Source organism: Sander lucioperca, chromosome 23 (assembly GCF_008315115.2).
Source record: "Sander lucioperca isolate FBNREF2018 chromosome 23, SLUC_FBN_1.2, whole genome shotgun sequence".
NCBI lineage: Eukaryota > Metazoa > Chordata > Actinopteri > Perciformes > Percidae > Sander > Sander lucioperca.
The window spans coordinates 4,333,210-4,348,915 of NC_050195.1; the positions used below are offsets into that span (position 1 = coordinate 4,333,210).

General features: G+C 44.7%; 1 protein-coding gene across 3 annotated transcripts in view; it reads right to left on the reverse strand.

Annotated features, from left to right (window-relative positions):
• Nucleotides 1-8,221: 8,221 nt before the first annotated feature.
• The window catches only part of LOC116062280 (piezo-type mechanosensitive ion channel component 2-like), an 87,130-nt gene continuing 79,645 nt past the window's right edge, over nt 8,222-15,706 (reverse strand). For 2 of the 3 annotated variants that reach the window (XM_031316931.2, XM_035998135.1), the window contains exons 49-56: nt 13,207-13,395; nt 12,623-12,715; nt 11,873-12,039; nt 9,667-9,783; nt 9,306-9,385; nt 8,931-9,144; nt 8,676-8,817; nt 8,222-8,451 (exon numbers count right to left, since the gene is read on the reverse strand). In XM_031316931.2, coding sequence (XP_031172791.1) covers nt 8,350-8,451; nt 8,676-8,817; nt 8,931-9,144; nt 9,306-9,385; nt 9,667-9,783; nt 11,873-12,039; nt 12,623-12,715; nt 13,207-13,395 — 1,104 coding nt within the window. In that variant the 3' untranslated portion in view covers nt 8,222-8,349. Of the gene's footprint in view, nt 8,452-8,675; nt 8,818-8,930; nt 9,145-9,305; nt 9,386-9,666; nt 9,784-11,872; nt 12,040-12,172; nt 12,295-12,622; nt 12,716-13,206; nt 13,396-15,706 lie in introns of those variants that run through there. The other variant, XM_035998136.1, reaches the window with a different exon arrangement.

Below are 15,706 nucleotides of genomic sequence, written 5' to 3' on the forward strand. Positions count from 1 at the left end.
GAAAAAACTACAACCTGAGAGATATTCTAGTGAGAGCTAAACTCAGGCCTTTACAGGCACACAGGACCAGATCACAGGGGGATTTCTTTAGAAGGTACAGGATGGTACAAAACCAGAACACCAAAGAGGTTTTTGAAACCCAAAAGAACACTACTGTTCACCAGAAAAATATCATTTATTTAATAAGATGCCTACAGTGTTCAAAGCAATATGTTGGTGAATCAGGAAATACCATGCTAACTAGATTCACACAGCACAGATATAATATTAATAAACATAAAAATTTACATATCCCTCTAGTCCAACATTTCGTTGATCACGGCTGGGCCAATCTCAGAGCCACTATTCTGGAGTCCAACCCAGCCTGGACGGTGAAGCAGCGCAGGAGAATTGAAAGATCCTGGATCACTAGACTGGGTACACATGTGCCCAATGGTCTGAATGAGAGATAGGATAGTTGGGAATTAGTGTAGGTCCATGGTTTGTGCATGTAATTCTGCTGCCTTCGGCAGCAGAATTCATTTATTTCATTCCTAACCCGCCCGTACCTGGACTGAAGCTTTCCCCTCTTCCTCTCTTCTCTGACAGATCTCCATCTTAGTTATCCTTCTATTATGGGACACAAAAGAACACATAAAATAGAATATTAATAGATACAATTTGATTAATTGGACTTCATAAGGGACTATAATTAAATAGGTACGTGTGTGTGTATATATATGTGTGTGTATGTATATATATATTTACAAATATTGCTTACATATGATTCTTAATTGGAACTAGAGATATATGTTACACATATAGAGAACTCCTATGCATATGGAGTCACTTTTTAAACCAACACATTACTTTGGAAATTCTTTTTCCTTTTTTCATCTTCTCCCATGTGGTGGGAATATTTAATTGTTATACTACATATCATTGAACCATTTTATGTTGCTTTTGATAACATAATACCACTTGTTTCCATGTTCCTGTGGACTGTTACTTCTGATGTGTACGGATTATCATTTATATGGTACAGAAGTACATATTTCGCACATTTTCATTCATAATTCAGAGATTGTTGTTGTTGTTGTTATTTATGATACATTTGCATCCATGTATTTCATAGATGTCTCTTCATGTGATGGTTATTGTGCTCCCCACACTTTTTGTTTTCAGTCTATTGTTAGAGCAGAGCAGGACACAACATCCCGATTCCTGACCTAGTCATGGGGCTATACTTGAGGATTCCTTACCTAACCATAACCACTTTATTTTGGGGTCATATTTGAAAGCTTCTTGCCTAATCTCAACCATTCCAGCCCAGTAACACATTACAGGGACTATTGCCTAAACCCAACAATTTGATTTGGTAAATAAATTTCAAGATATATGCCCTTACCTGTTATTTTACACTTACCTTAACCTATTTGGAAACCCTAACGATACCCACCTTATCTGACTTGATGCTGAGTCTCCCTTGCCCCTGTAAAAAAATCAAAAAAAGAAAATTATTGTTAGAATGCAATTGTGATATTATTACTCACCTTAAAACTCAATTTAAACACCATTTAAGGGTCTTTAAATACCTTTCTTAATATATTTCGATATCTTTTAATCAATTTTAAGAGACTGGTGAGTTGAATTTAATTTAAAATGTAATTTAAGTTCTTTTCGAACAAATTTACATATTTTCCTCTAATTTTACATCAGGCTTGGGGCGGCCTTCCTCACTCCCATACACACCCAATGTTATCGACTCCAGCGATATCATTGGCCCTGGGAATCACATGGGTTTCACTGGATTCAGGATGTTTATACCTGCTCGCTTTTCCCGGCTTTTTTCATTCATTCTGCCGTACCGCTGACTGAACTGTGTGAGAGGATCAGATTGAGAGAAATTGTGATTTATTTCGAGCTTGAAAAAGGCATTTATCAATGCCGAAACGCGTCGCTCACTGAAATAAAGTTTCTCCTTTATTTACCATCACGTCTCTATATATATTTTTTTTAAGAGATAGTTTTCAGTTATAGTTTTTAGTTTTAGTTTGTTTTCCTACGGCCTTCGGCTCGACTTCAGGATGGCGGGTCAACGCTGGGATGATGAAGGCTGGCAAGAGGTTAGTTACAAACGAGGCAGACAGAAAAATAAAACACTGTACCCTCGGAACAGACAGCCTTCCCTTTATCCCCGCCGTCAGCAGTCTTACGGCCGCTCCTCCTACGCCGAAGCGGCCCGGGGAAATCAGCGCCACGACTCCCGCCTATTTCAAAGATACAACGGGAGATCTAACTACAAGGAATATAGAGGTAATAACCAGGCCGAATTCCTTTACAACAACAACAACACCCACCAGAGCAAGGACAGGAACAACGGCCGTCTCCAGGACCGCCGAACACAAATAAACGGAGCTCCGCGCCGAGGATCCCCACAGCGGAGATGGCAGCGGCCCCAGACACAGCGGTGGCGGCAGCCACAAGGACAACGTTCCCGAAACTGGAGAGAGGGGAATCAACGGAGAGGAAGGTTTGTTCGCTCTCATGACACGGAGCAACAAAAAAACAATTGTGATGACTCAGACTTTATCATCAGAACTAAAGTTATCCATAAGATTATTAAGGCTGCGCATCACCTAAAAAATGTCACCTCTCCTGTTACACCTCCGGCCATTGCCAGGTTGACTCACAACCTCATCACCTCCATCAAACCTGCTGACTCTAATAACACAATCAACAATATTATTGAAGGTAATGCCAGAATTTGGCAGCACACAACCCTGCTAGATCTTGGTGACCATTATAGGGCTAGCATGGAGGATAACTTCCAGATCCTAAACCAACTTAATGCTGGGAACTGGAGGAAAAACTTTGATATTGCAGCTGCTTGGTCTCGCAGCCATTTCGGCAAGAAACTAGCACGCAGCACTTTAGACACAGTGTTTGACAGACTGCTAGCAGCCACACAGGACAACCCTCAGAAAGCCCCACAGGAAGAGACACAGACTCAGACTTTACCTGCCACAGAGACTGCAGCTCCCTCCACCACCCCACTGGAGACAGACGAGGTAACATCCCAGCAACCACCTGCTCCTCCTGCTCTTCCTGCTCGTCCTCCTCCTCCTCCTCCTCCTGCCCATCCTGCTCCAGTCGCGGCCCCACGTACCCTGTCTGTTAGAAGGCGACATTTGAGTGCTGCCATGACAGATTTTTTGGCTCAAGCCTATCCCAACACCCCACCTCAACCAGTACCGGGGATCCCACAGAGGATCACACAGTGGGAAACACTCAGAACATGCCCAGAACAGACGGCAGCTGACACCCACACAGCTCCCCATGCAGGAATGGTGCAAAGGACTCCTACCGCTGGGGAAGCTGCACCAGAACAACCTGTGGAGAAGACACACGAACAGCAGCAGACTTCAGAAGAGGGAGAACTGATTTCTCTACATGCAGACCCTCTCCCAGCTGTTCCTCCCTCCTCCTCCCCCCCTCCCTCTTCTTCTCCTCCCTCTATTATAGACCTTTCCCCATCTTCCCCTGTTCCTTCCTCTTTCTCTCCCACCTCTCCTCCCCTTTCTCCCAACTCACCTCATTCCCTCTCACCGGTGATACCAGTCCTGGAACAGCCACAGCAACAAAGGCCTCCACGCAAACTTCCAGACCTGCAAACGACAGAGAATACAGAGGGAACCACATCTTCTACCCCTGTATCCAACACTGGGAAAAGATTGGGCCCCTTACCTAAACTCCAGGTACAGAGCACACTCTCCTTTGCACCCCGCAGAGTGTCTATCCCACCTGCCCCAACAACTCCTGAGAACAGACCCTTCAGACATGAGCAGACCAACCAGAAAATGTCTGTTTGGTCACTGGAGCCTAAGAAGAAGTGGCTTATTATAGGGGATTCAAACCTCTCCAGGATGCCACCTTTCTCCCAAAACCACGTCCAAGTGGACAGCTTTCCAGGTGCCACTTTTGCACACGCTGAAGCTATTTTGGCCAAAACACCTGTCTCCACAATGGTAGAAATGACTATCCTTTCCTTTGGCATCAACAGCAGATCCCACAATCCCCAAACTGTCACCATCCCACAGCTGGACAATGCTGTCCATATGGCTGAAAAAGCCTTCCCTGATGCACTAATTTTTGTGCCCCAAATCAATTTCTCCAGGTCACTCCCACCCAATGAACAGAACAATCTTTGGGCTCTGAACAAACACATCCAGGTCCAACACGGCTCCATTCCTCCACTCGCCAGGAATAACTTTACCCTTGAGAAGGACCTCATTCACTGGTCAAAACAGACCGGTGAGTACATGTTCCAGCACTGGATCGAGCATTTAAACAAGGAGTCCCTTCCAACATTTCGTTGATCACGGCTGGGCCAATCTCAGAGCCACTATTCTGGAGTCCAACCCAGCCTGGACGGTGAAGCAGCGCAGGAGAATTGAAAGATCCTGGATCACTAGACTGGGTACACATGTGCCCAATGGTCTGAATGAGAGATAGGATAGTTGGGAATTAGTGTAGGTCCATGGTTTGTGCATGTAATTCTGCTGCCTTCGGCAGCAGAATTCATTTATTTCATTCCTAACCCCCCTAACCCTAACCCAAATTTTGGTTACTGACCTTTGACCTAACCCTAAATTAGTGTTAACATTTGCTCTAAACATTTTTTAGTGTTGTTCCGATTACATGCTGCAACAGCAGAGGGCATTCTGATGTGATGAATATAATTGTTGATATAATCGTAAATATGAGAACTGAGTGGCGATGGGGGGCCTCGAGGAGGGACAGTGGGGACCGGGGTGTTTTGATTGCTTTCTGTAGTGCGTGCATTCAGAGTCTCGGTGCTAAAGCACCGAGACCCTCTCCTTTTTCTAAACCTAACCCTAAATTTTCACAAAATCCTACAATTAAAGTCTATGGCGCGAACATTTTCGCTTATAACTCCAGAACGGTACGTCCTACACACTTGGAAACGGACTCCGTCTGACATAATTTGACCACCCCGAACACACAGAGCTTGTCCCCGAGTCTCTACGGCCTTCCGTTCAGGAGATACAGACGTTTTGACTAAAAAACGTAACGTAGCTCGGAAACGAAAGGTCGTAGAGACAAGCGGGTGGTACCACGGGAAAGCCCATCATTGAAAATGGGGGGGTAGGTTAAAGTTTCATCGCTCTAGCACCTTCTGTTCTAAAGATACAGCACAAAAGGTAAACCATTTCCCATAATGCTTTGCGCTTGCAAATTTTGGGACAAAATTGCCCATATCTCAGCAATAAAACATTAAAAATGCAAAGTATTATACATTCCCGTGTTCGTCATCATGTCCTCTATCAGACTATGCTAAAAAAACATTATGGTTAAAATTTTGCACCGTCACAGAAGGGTATGTGCAAACAGAGTGGTATATATACAAAGTCGAAACCATTATAAAATGTTATGGAGTCCCTATTGGTACTCTTACTGCTGTCGGTACCCCTACCGACATCCGGATTCATAGCTTATCCCTATTTCTCTGATCGATCTCAATTTCTATTCTCCTTATATATGCTTCCTCTAGGCAATATTATTAGGAAACACTCAATTAACTTTCACTGTTATGCGGATGTAACCAAATTATGCTTGTCAATCAAGCCAGGATGAAACCAGTCAGTTAGCTAAACTTCAAGCGTGCATTAAAGATATAAAATCCTGGATGACCTACAATTTTCTGATGTTAAACTCAAACAAAACTGAAGTTATTGTGCTGGGCCCGAAACACCTCCTAACTTCATTATCTAAAGATATAGCTACTCTGGATGCTATTGCTCTGGCCTCCAGCACTACTGTGAGAAATCTAGGAGTTATTTTTGATCAGGATCTATCCCTTAACGCCCACTTAAAACAAACCTCTAGAACAGCCTTTTTTCACCTTCGTAACATTGCCAAAATTAGGAACATCCTGTCTCAAAACGATGCTGAAAAACTAGTCCATGCATTTGTTACTTCCCGGCTGGACTACTGTAATTCTTTACTATTAGGATGCTCAAATAAGTCCCTTAGGACTCTCCAGCTGATCCAGAATGCTGCAACACGTGTTCTGACAAGAACTAAGAGAAGAGATCATATTTCTCCTGTATTAGCTTCTCTGCATTGGCTTCCTGTAAAATCCAGGATTGAATTTAAAATCCTTCTTCTGACCTATAAAGCTCTAAATGGTCAAGCACCATCATATATTGAAGAGCTCATAGTACCTTATTGTCCCACTAGAGCACTACGCTCCCAGAACTCAGAGCTACTTGTGGTTCCTAGAGTCTCTAAAAGTAGAATGGGAGCCAGAGCCTTCAGCTATCAGGCTCCTCTCCTGTGGAACCAGCTCCCAGTCTATATATATATATCCCATCCCCATATATATATATCCCCATATATATATATATATATATATATATATATATATATATATATATAAACAGAAATAAACTGTTTTACTTTAACACAAAAGTGAAGTTAACCTCGAGGAGGAACCCTTTTCTCCTTTTTGTCACCCCACCCATCCTCCTCTATAAACATTAGAAGCAGAACACCTGAGCAGGTAACGTTCATTAATCAATCTGGTGATTGAACTCAAACTGTTCACTCAGCTGAGACTCACACTTTGTTCAAACTCGACACAAACACACAAAACTCATCAGAAACTTCTCCGTTAGGGTCTCGAGAGTTTCCCCGTTCAGCAGCTCTGGTTTGTTCCCAATAATCGGGTAACTTGCAGAGGTAGAAATGTTCTGCTCTGCAGCATGGCTGCCATTTGGGTCTGCGTTGCTCTCAGAGCTACAGAGCGGGGCGGGGCCACGGAGACAGAGGGGGGCGGGGCTACGGGGAAAGAGTGGGGCGGGGCCACGGGACAGAGAGGGGCGGGGCTACGGAGACAGATAGGGGCGGGGCTACAGATGAAGAGAGGGGCGGGGCTGCATATACATATAGGGGCGGGGCTATGGAGGGAGAGAGGGCGGGGCTACGGAGTAGATATGGACAGGGCTACAGGACATAGAGGGGCGGGGCTACGGGGCATAGAGGGGCGGGGCTATGGAGGAAGAGAGGGGTGGGGCTACGGGCATATAGGGGCGGGGCTATGGAGGAAGAGAGGGGCGGGGCTACGGGGCATAGAGGGGCGGGGCTATGGAGGAAGAGAGGGGTGGGGCTACGGGGCATAGAGGGGCGGGGCTATGGAGGAAGAGAGGGGCGGGGCTACGGGGCATAGAGGGGCGGGGCTATGGAGGAAGAGAGGGGTGGGGCTACGGGGCATAGAGGGGCGGGGCTACGGGGCATAGATGGGCGGGGCTATGGAGGAAGAGAGGGCGGGGCTACGGAGCAGATATGGGCAGAACTACGGGGCTACGGAGAGTTAAGTTTAATTGAAGGGGATTGTAGGAACATTTCCTAATCTCACTTAAAATTTGCATTAAACCAAAAGCATGTGATTTAAACATGTTTTAAGATTAGATTATCATTTTTTTATTTATTACCATGAATGACTATTATTTAAATCACTGTTTCTGACTATTTTTTGCTGTTGTCACATCATCACTGAGCAGTATAAATGCAGATTAACATCAGAGAAGCTGAATGTGTGTTAGAGGAAACAGACGCAGAAAAACACCAGTAGAGGAAGACTCTCAGACATAAAAACAAGTTTAATTTTTACTTATTCACTTTTTGTTTGAAATATTCACAGGAAACAGAGTTTAGAGGAGTTATCAGTCAGATAAAGTGACGTCAACAGATTAACTTTTCAACAACCCTACATTAGTTCACGTGTTCAATATTCTATTTTCTGACTTGGAGAGTAAAAAAAAGTACCGGAGCATCTTTCCGGTGCGCTCCTGCAACACTACACCTCTACTAACAGACCTTAAAAAGCTAATGTAACGCTGATGCAGACCTAGCATGATGCTAATGTTGTGCTAATGAAAGCTAACACTAACTGTTAAAGCCAACGCAGTGATGAAAGAATACTGAGGTTTGTCCTGTAAACAAAGTCAAATAAATAAGTGAAAACATTTGCATGGTTGTCCAACTCCTCAGAATACCGCTCTGTATTAAAACAGCTGTTATCAAAGAACGTGACATATCCCTGCAGTGATTGGTCATCAGAAATCAAAACGTTACTGTCCTCAGATCAGTGTGGATTTCATCAGAAGAGGTAATGCTTCCTGTTTCTTCAAACCTACAAAATAAGATTCAGTGAATGTCCTGTTTTTGTCACTGACGTTTCCTCCTGGAGAACGTGTTCAGAAACGACAGTCAGTGATGATGTCACAGTCAGTGATGATGTCACAGTCTGTGATGTCACTGCGGCCGTAGTAACTGTCGACGAGGTTAGCGTCGCGTCCATTTGATTAAAGTCTCTGGCGAACGATAAAGGAAGATCAGTTTGGCGTAAAGCTCCTCCTCCAACTCCAGTTCCCCTGTCTCTCTCACCTGAGACAGAAAACCGCCAATCAGATCACAGCACAGCCACCAATCAGTTAATCAATCAGGTAAACTAATCATGTTGCTGAGTTAATACGTTTATATATAATAATAATAATAATAATAATAATAATAATAATAATAATAAGTTTTACCAGGAAGACGTCGGGGTTAATAACATTTATATATAATAATAATAATAATGAATAATAATAATAATTAATAAGTTTTACCAGGAAGACGTCGGTACAGAGTTTGAGGATGCGGTCGACACACGGCAGCTCCTCGAACATGATGGAGTGACTGATCCCGCTGAAGAACTCCCGCACAAACTTCCCGATCACCAGAACCACCGATGCGTACAGACCCATGATGCTGCAGGGGGGGGAGTAATCAGATTAAAGTTACTGCACAGTAATCAGACTACAGTTAGTGCACAGTAATCAGACTACAGTTACTGCAGAGTAATCAGACTACTTATCGTGTACCCGTATCCAGCCAGGAAGCCGAGACTCGGAGGACTGACTTTATCACTGAACACAAACAGCTGAAGCCCCGCTTCCCTTCTATCAGTGAACAAAGCTCCGCCCCCGACAGGCACCAGGCTGGCAGCTGGTTGGTCCACGATCCACCAGTCCTGGATCTCTTGGCTTTGATTGGTCGACCGCTCCAGGGCCAGCAGGATGTCCTTGTAGCGGCCATCTGATTGGAGCAGAGAGAATAGCAGTTTAATCTTATTATTATCATTATATATCAGCAACACAATTTGGCATTGGTTTAGCACCCTTTGTGTTTTATAACCAATTTACAAAGAATTTTAAAACAGCTGGTTTTTAAGGATGAATGTGTGTGTGTATAAAAACCTGTGTAAAGCTGTTCGATGGGTTTAGCGTTGGAGTCGCTGGGAGCTCGAATAAAACATGGAAACACTTCCTGTATGACCCTGAAAACAAACAGACCCAAAACACACTTAGCACAATTCTTCCAGAGTGGTTCATGTGGACAACTGTACCTCACACACACCTGCGTAATGTCCGAGGTTTCTATCTGTTAGTGGAAGTTTTTCCTCGCCACTGTCACACCAAATGCTTGCTCTTTGGGGGGAATGTTGTGTCTCTGTAAATTATGAAGTGTGGTCTGGAGCTACTCTATCTGTAAAGTGTCCTGAGATAACTGCTGTTAGGATCTGACACTGTAAATAAAGTTATATTTAATTGCACTCACACAGGACGTGTCCTGGTTCCGTTCAGCAGCTGGATCAGCTCCAGGCGAGTCTGGTCGTCCAGGTAGGTCACATGTTTACCTGATGCAAGCTCCGCCTTCGTCCCCAGACTCAAGTTCCTTAAAACACACGCAGCATTGTTCAGATCAGATGATCAGCTGATACCTGAGAAAACTTTTTTTTTATCAATTTGCAAAATGCAAAGTGAGCGAACAAAGGGAACATCTAAATCAATTTAATATTTGGTATGCTACCCTTTGTCTTCAAAACATCAATTCTTGATACATTTTTTTTAATTCTTTAACAATAAAGGATCATGTTTGTTCCGCCTCCATGTGCATTGTATTTGGCATTCTTAGCACACAATTTGTGTTAAATTAATTATCTTTAGTTTCTAGATTTTAGAGTCACATTTTCTTCAGTGTCTTTATTTTCTATGTCCATATATACAAGGGAGCAAGGCATATAATATGTAGAGAAGGAAACTCGTCCTCTATAAAAAATAAAAAAAACGCGAGAAAACGCGTGGCAGATAATAGCGGACAGACTGAATGATAGTCTAAAAATATACATTTATGAACTACTGCTCTTAACTGAAACCATTCACTGAGTCACTGTCATCTGCAAAAACCAACAGTTGTACACTTTGGATTTAAAGCGAGCAGTGGAAGTTAATATGACTTAGGGAATTTATATTTTAGCCCATGAGAGAGAGAGAGAGAGGAACAGAGTGAAAGATATATTTACACATCATATTATAGCGTTGTAGAAAATTGATCTTCATGGTAAATTTCCTGAGTAATATTAGCTTCTGCTTACTTTTAAGGCAAAGAGTACAACTGTTAATTTGTGTAAATGATTAGTAGTCTAATCCTTGAATGGTATGATTATGACGGCTCCAGTTCAGAGCAGAGGTCAGTTAATGTATATGTTTAGGCTACTAACACATTCAGTCGGTCCGTGATCGTCTGCTACGCTTTCTCTCACTGTTTCATTACAGCGGCCGTGTTTCTTTTCTTTTTATACAAATAATGTGTTTCACGTCGTCATACTTCCACAAGAAGCTGCTGCTCACTCTGTATAAAGTATGAACAATGTGTATTCTCCATTTTGGCATCACTAAATCTGTGATCGACCTCGTGGTCTTTTGAGGAAAGCCGTGGACGCGCATCTATCTGAATTACTTCAGCCTGGCTCAACCTAGTCTCTCCTCCTCAGCCTGACCTAGTCTCTCCTCCTCAGCCTGACCTAGTCTCTCCTCCTCAGTCTGAACTAGTCTCTCCTCCTCAGTCTGACTCAACCTAGTCTCTCCTCCTCAGTCTGACCTAGTCTCTCCTCCTCAGTCTGACCTAGTCTCTCCTCCTCAGTCTGACCTAGTCTCTCCTCCTCAGTCTGACTCAACCTAGTCTCTCCTCCTCAGTCTGACCTAGTCTCTCCTCCTCAGTCTGACCTAGTCTCTCCTCCTCAGTCTGACTCAACCTAGTCTCTCCTCCTCAGCCTGGCTCAACCTAGTCTCTCCTCCTCAGTCTGACCTAGTCTCTCCTCCTCAGTCTGACCTAGTCTCTCCTCAGCCTGGCTCAACCTAGTCTCTCCTCCTCAGTCTGACTCAACCTAGTCTCTCCTCCTCAGTCTGACTCAACCTAGTCTCTCCTCCTCAGTCTGACCTAGTCTCTCCTCCTCAGCCTGACTCAACCTAGTCTCTCCTCCTCAGTCTGACCTAGTCTCTCCTCAGCCTGGCTCAACCTAGTCTCTCCTCCTCAGCCTGACTCAACCTAGTCTCTCCTCCTCAGTCTGACTCAACCTAGTCTCTCCTCCTCAGTCTGACCTAGTCTCTCCTCCTCAGTCTGACTCAACCTAGTCTCTCCTCCTCAGTCTGACCTAGTCTCTCCTCCTCAGTCTGACTCAACCTAGTCTCTTCTCCTCAGTCTGACTCAACCTAGTCTCTCCTCCTCAGTCTGACCTAGTCTCTCCTCCTCAGTCTGACCTAGTCTCTCCTCCTCAGCCTGACTCAACCTAGTCTCTCCTCCTCAGTCTGACCTAGTCTCTCCTCCTCAGCCTGGCTCAACCTAGTCTCTCCTCCTCAGCCTGACTCAACCTAGTCTCTCCTCCTCAGTCTGACCTAGTCTCTCCTCCTCAGTCTGACTATATATATATATATATATATATATATATATATATATATATATATATATATAGATTATTGCTGACCTCTGAACCGTCCAGGACAGCGTCAGCGGGAAGTGGTCCAGGTCCAGCACCTGGCTCAGGTACTTCCTGCTGGGAGGACTGATTGTCCACAGAGAGTTACTGCTGCCCTGCAGCTCGGCCACCGTCACATCTTCCGGACCATAGGCCTCCAGGAACTGCAAGGCACTCTAGGAAATACAGACCACACAGGTACTGGATTACCTTTAAGTAATAATGTGCAATGCTAGTAAAGGATATTACTAAATTATTTTAAAATGATCTTTCTACCATCTTCACATTCTCTGATCCATGTTCTTTGTTTAATGTGTGTTTTAATATTGCACCGTATAGAAGAACTTTTGTATTCGTTGTATGTACTCATAATGATGCTAGTTCTGATTCTGAATTAAACTTTGAGATGCCTCCAGGAACTGCAAGGCACTCTGGGAAATACAGGCCACACAGGTACTGCAATAAAACTACAAGCTGTAGCATCAGTACTGTGAGTAGTCTGTGAGTACTGCAGTAGTACTGTGAATAGTACTGCAGTAGTGCTGTGATCAGTGTGTGAGAAGTACTGCAGTAGTACTGCAGTAGTACTGCGAGTAGTGTGTGAGTAGTGTGTGATCAGTGTGTGAGTAGTACTATACGTAGTACTATAGTAGTACTGCGAGTAGTGGGTGAGTAGTACTATGAATAGTACTGCAAGTAGTATGTGAGTAGTACTGCAGTAGTACTGTAAGTACTGCAGTAGTACTGCGTGGTACTTACAGGAGTGTAGCTGTAGGAGCTGGTGAAGAAAGTGAAGTCTTCCTCCGTCAGATCTTTCAGCTGATTCTGCTGCGCACTCATCGTGAAGATCGGCTGTGGAAGACAACAGCAGGTCAGTTATAAAACTACAACATATGTATATACAGTACATATATAACCCTGACTTTCTGTGTACAGTACAGATTGGTGGGATTGCTGATTGGTGGGATTGCTGTGGATGAAGTCCACACGGAGATACACTAGTAAGAGCCAATGAGGTTTAATGTATGTATCAGCTGATTTAAATATCTCACGTTACTGGATTGTGTCAACAGTTAACTTCATTTAATATTAGATGAGGAGTTTTCTTTTGAACAAGTTCCTTCCTGAGACTATTTAGCAGAGCCACCGTTGCTGCGTCTGGACCTTTTTGCCTCCCAGGACTGTTGTGATTGGTTCAAAGAAATGCAACCAACCTATAGAGTTTTTTTTCTCCTGTCCCAGAATGTATCTGTGGTGTATTTGGACTTTACTCCACATTGCTGTGGAGATAGCGCTGGCTATGAGAGACTAGTACAGGTGTGACACAGTTCAGGTAAGTTTACCTGGAAGCCTCCCAGTGTGATGGTCAGAGAGACGTCGAGCGGTTTGTTGACGACTCCGGCGACAGATTTAATGAGCGACATGAAGAGCAGCGGAAACCAAACGATACAGATCAGCAGCAGAACGATCAGACCACCCATCCCGTACTTCACAACACGCTTCTTCTTCTGGCCGCGAGGCTGAGGGTACCTCTGTGTACAAATATACACAATAAATGCAAAATACACATATCATCATCATCATAGTCTTTATTCAGGACACAAAAAAACGGTCCATAGCACAATACAAAACCTAGCAAAAGACAGACAAATACAAGATAAAACACAAACAATAAGAAATGACAACAGTCAGTTCCACAATACACAAAAAGAGATTCAGATATTAGCATATAGACTAAAACGCCAATGGTTCCACAATCTCGAAGTAAACCTGACCGCACTCATTGCAGGGTTCACTAGTGTTGCAATGATGCTATTCAATGACTCAGTCTACACAGACATCTGTACATGAGATTCAGAGTACAGCAGGACGGGTGGATACCTCAACACTTACAAACATTTTGCTTGCACTGCTCCATCGAGGCATTTTAAGCAGCAGCATCATGCCATCATTATATGCCACACTGAGTTTCTGCATACTGCTTTTTTTATAGTGACGCCACAAGTGGGCAGTATACATTGGGGTGCAAAAAGCTTTAAAAAGTGTGGTCTTCACAGACAATGAACACATACTAAATTTGCGATTCAGCATATTAGCTTGTGCATACATCATACAGTACTGTCTATGAATGTCCCTATCATCAGAAAGGTCATCAGTTATATAGTGCCCTAAGTATGTGACCTCATCACACACTTCAAGGACAGTACCAGACAGAGAGAAACCAGGAAATGACAGTTTTTTGTCATCCCTGCTTCTAGCAATCACAATATTACTCTTCTTAGAATTGTACTTAATGTCAAAGTCTGAGCCATATTGGGAGCAGACTCTTATATATTATTATATTAGTAACTGTTGAAGGCCAGCACTATATGGACAAAGAATCACCAGATCATCTGCGTACATCAGGTGGTTGATAATGGTGTTCCCAACCATACAGCCTGTTCCAGTTATTTAGCAGCTTTGATAGATCATCCATATAAATATTAAAAAGAAAGGGAGATCAAATGCTTCCCTGCCTAACTCCATTGCTTACATTGAATGGGGCAGACATTGAGTTACCCCATTTCAAATACATTGACTGATGAGCATACCAAAAAGCCAAGATTCCATCCATCCATCCATCCATCTTCTTCCGCTTATCCGGTAACGGGTCGCGGGGGTAGCAGCTCCAGCAGGGGACCCCAAACTTCCCTTTCCCGAGCCACATTAACCAGCTCCGACTGGGGGATCCCGAGGCGTTCCCAGGCCAGGTTGGAGATATAATCCCTCCACCTAGTCCTGGGTCTTCCCCGAGGCCTCCTCCCAGCTGGACGTGCCTGGAAAACCTCCCTAGGGAGGCGCCCAGGGGGCATCCTTACCAGATGCCCGAACCACCTCAACTGGCTCCTTTCGACGCGAAGGAGCAGCGGCTCTACTCCGAGCTCCTCACGGATGACTGAGCTTCTCACCCTATCTCTAAGGGAGACGCCAGCCACCCTCCTGAGGAAACCCATTTCGGCCGCTTGTACCCTGGATCTCGTTCTTTCGGTCATGACCCAGCCTTCATGACCATAGGTGAGGGTAGGAACGAAAACTGAAGGGTAGATTGAGAGCTTTGCCTTCTGGCTCAGCTCTCTTTTCGTCACAACGGTGCGATAAATTGAGTGTAATACCGCACCCGCTGTGCCGATTCTCCGACCAATCTCCCGCTCCATTGTTCCCTCACTCGCGAACAAGACTCCAAGGTACTTGAACTCCTTCACTTGGGGTAAAGACTCATTCCCTACCTGGAGAAGGCACTCCATCGGTTTCCTGCTGAGAACCATGGCCTCAGATTTAGAGGTGCTGATCCTCATCCCAGCCGCTTCACACTCGGCTGCGAACCGATCCAGTGAGTGCTGAAGGTCACAGGCCGACGATGCCATCAGGACCACATCATCTGCAAAAAGCAGCGATGAGATCCCCAGCTCACCAAACTGCAACCCCTCTCCACCCCGACTACGCCTCGATATCCTGTCCATAAATACAGGATTGGTGACAAAGCGCAGCCCTGGCGGAGGCCAACTCTCACCTGAAACGAGTCCGACTTACTGCCGAGAACCCGGACACAGCTCTCGCTTTGGTCGTACAGAGATTGGATGGCCCTGGGAAGGGACCCCCTCACCCCATACTCCCGCAGCACCTCCCACAGTGTCTCCCGGGGGACCCGGTCATACGCCTTCTCCAGATCCACAAAGCACATGTAGACCGGTTGGGCATACTCCCAGGCTCCCTCCAGGATCCTTGCGAGAGTAAAGATCTGGTCCGTTGTTCCACGACCAGGACGGAATCCGCATTGTTCCTCTTCAACCTGAGGTTCGACTA